The following is a 2,686-nucleotide window of genomic DNA, read 5'->3' on the forward strand; positions in this document are numbered from 1 at the left end:
TTCCCCTTTCCTTTTTCTTTTTCATTTTTTTACATCGCCTGGAGATGTTTAGATGCAAACAAAAACACGCATAAAACAAGCTCCCCTTTTATGTCGCCAGGAGGGATGTTTAAGTGTTATTATCCGTGCTGGGCCAAAGATTCCAGCCCCTCTTGCAGCCCCATGGTGTTGTGAGAGTGTAGTGGTATAGGGAGAGTGTAGCGGTGTAATGAGGGTGTAGCAATGTAGCGAGGGTTTGAGTGTAGCGAGTGTAGCGAGGGTGTAGCAGTGGGAGTGGTGGGCGCCTCGTCGATGGGAACACCTGGACACGACACCGTCACCTCCAGCCACCGGTGCCCAGGATCCGCGGTGGGGCGTTGGGGGGCGAGGCAAGGGACGCTCTGCTGTCCTCGCTTTGTCCGCCCCCCGCCCCGCCTCATCTGGGAGCTTTTTCTTCACCTCCAGTCAGTGTTCTATTGTCAGACGAATCGAAAGGGACATGTATAAGTCTTCGGGAGTTTTTATAGGCCGTTTTTACCCTGGAAATGCAAATAGCAAATCAATACTGGCCGGGGGAAACTGGTGGTGGAGGGCCAGCCAACAGCCAGCCAGGCGCGCAGCCTCCACCTGCCAGACGTACGATGATCCACCACTGCGTACGATACACCCAACACCGCACGCTGCATCACGCTTGTAAAAGCATTGAATCAAGGGAGTTTAGAAGACTGAAAACCAAAAAGTGATGCCCGATTTTCTCTCAGTATTAGGTGTATCTGTAACTGCTGCTGTTTCATTGAGGCAGGCTGAGGGTGAGGCAGGGCAGAGTAGAGCAGCACAGGAGCAGTTATTGACTTGGCCTGCGAGAGATTCACTCATTTGTTAAAGGTGACCGATAGTGGCGGATTGGTGGCCACCCCTTCGCCTTAAGGGACACGAGCCTATTACAAAGTCATGGAATAATAATAAAGTAAAGACTGCCTTTGTTTACTCCCTTACTCTGGCTTCCACGAAGGAAAAAATGTGCCTTACAGTATGAAAGTTTATAAATGGCTAAATGTGCATCAGTTCACCTTTGATCGTTGCACAAAAAGGCGCCAAATAGTGACGGTGATGAGATTTGAGTTTTTAAGACAATCAATTAATGCAAAGAGATAGTTATGAGTTTTGGTAATATTTACGTACAAGTAATTAAGATGTGACAAAAAAACTTATAGATTCAATGCCTGTGCTTAAAATTACACATTTCTCTAATCTTTATATCTCCAGGTAAAATTAGGGTGCATATTTTAATCTTATCAGCATTAATTAATCCATTAAAACCTGCAACAAAATCGAGGGATGAAGGGGACACATCAAAAAGGCGGCGCAGTACTGTTATCTGATGAAGAAGTAGGCGTATTTTTACTCTTTCAATCACATTACACAAAACCATCAAACATACGTATTAATAAAACCATAACAGTCATACCTACATTCACCTTTGTGTGGGTAGAGAGAAAGAGAGAGAGAGAGAGTGAGAGACAGAGAGACAGGCATAGAGAAAGACAGGATAAGGAACCACGCATGCGCACTCCACCACCAAGCCACAAAAGAACATTTCACACCACAACACGACGAAAAACCAACACACAAACACTCAAACATCCACCACAAACGCCACAGAGCACCGGAAAGAAGGCTGGAACACTAGAAGGAAGCAAGCGACCCCCGGCAACTCTTACGGTACAACAAGTTTCCCTGCAGCGTACGATAACCAACCTGACTTGCGAGGAAAAACGGTACCACACCCGCTGATGACCGTGAGACTAAACCTTGCTATCGGTGACTCCAGAGCGCTTGAATCTCTCTCTCTCTCTCTCTCTTTACACCGGGAGACGAGAAAAGTAGATCGCAGAGTGGATAGGGACGGGAAAAAAAAGCTCAAATAATACCAGGAAAACTTAAAAGAAGGAAGAGGGAAGAGAAAAAGAGAAAAAGACTGCCAGCCTCGTTCCTCAGTAGTGGTCCTCGCGGTTTTCAAGGAGACTGCACAAGAGGGTTTTATCTCCAGCCTCTCCACTGCCACTGAAGATCCTCCTCCACTCCACCTCCACCTCCTTCTTCTCCTCCTCCTCCTCCTCCACCTTCTCCTTTCTTAAACAATGTGAGTAGATTATTGTTGTTGTGTGTGTTGTAGTTTGTGCCTTGTTAAGATGGCGTCTTTATCATAGTGTGTGTGTGTGTGTGTGTGTGTGTGTGTTGCAGATGTGAGGTTTGTGTTCTTTTCCGTGTTTTTTTTTGTGATTTTTTTCTTTATTCCCTTCTTTGGTTAGTGGGTGAAACGTGTGTGTGTGTGTGTGTGTGTGTGTGTGTGTGTGTGTGTGTGTGTGTGTGTGTGTGTGTGTGTGTGTGTGTGTGTGTGTGTGTGTGTGTGTGTGTGTGTGCTTGTTTGTGAAGGAGGTCATTTAAAGAGAAGCAATATCTCTCTCTCTCTCTCTCTCTCTGACGTCACCATCTTTATCATCTTAGTGCTTCTCATTAGCTCTAAGCTTTAGTGACGCGTTGAAAGAGAGAGAGAGAGAGAGAGAGAGAGAGAGAGAGAGAGAGAGAGAGAGAGAGAGAGAGAGAGAGAGAGAGAGTCATCTTAAACTTCAAACAATCCACAAGTAAATAAATAATATATATATATAATCACACTAAACTGAATAATTCCCGGTATCCGATTTCT

At 45.5% G+C, this 2,686-nt stretch overlaps 1 protein-coding gene across 3 annotated transcripts in view; it reads left to right on the plus strand.

The window, feature by feature from the left end:
- The first annotated feature begins 1,635 nt into the window (after positions 1-1,635).
- LOC135088780 (uncharacterized) overlaps positions 1,636-2,686 on the plus strand; it is an 18,082-nt gene continuing 17,031 nt past the window's right edge. For 2 of the 3 annotated variants that reach the window (XM_063983803.1, XM_063983805.1), the window contains exon 1: positions 1,641-2,122. Coding sequence is in view for 1 of the 3 variants with exons in the window: in XM_063983805.1 (XP_063839875.1) it covers positions 2,121-2,122 (2 nt within the window). In the remaining 2 variants the exon portion in view is untranslated. Of the gene's footprint in view, positions 2,123-2,686 lie in introns of all 3 variants that reach the window. The other variant, XM_063983804.1, reaches the window with a different exon arrangement.

Source organism: Scylla paramamosain, chromosome 31, assembly GCF_035594125.1.
Source record: "Scylla paramamosain isolate STU-SP2022 chromosome 31, ASM3559412v1, whole genome shotgun sequence".
Taxonomy (NCBI): domain Eukaryota; kingdom Metazoa; phylum Arthropoda; class Malacostraca; order Decapoda; family Portunidae; genus Scylla; species Scylla paramamosain.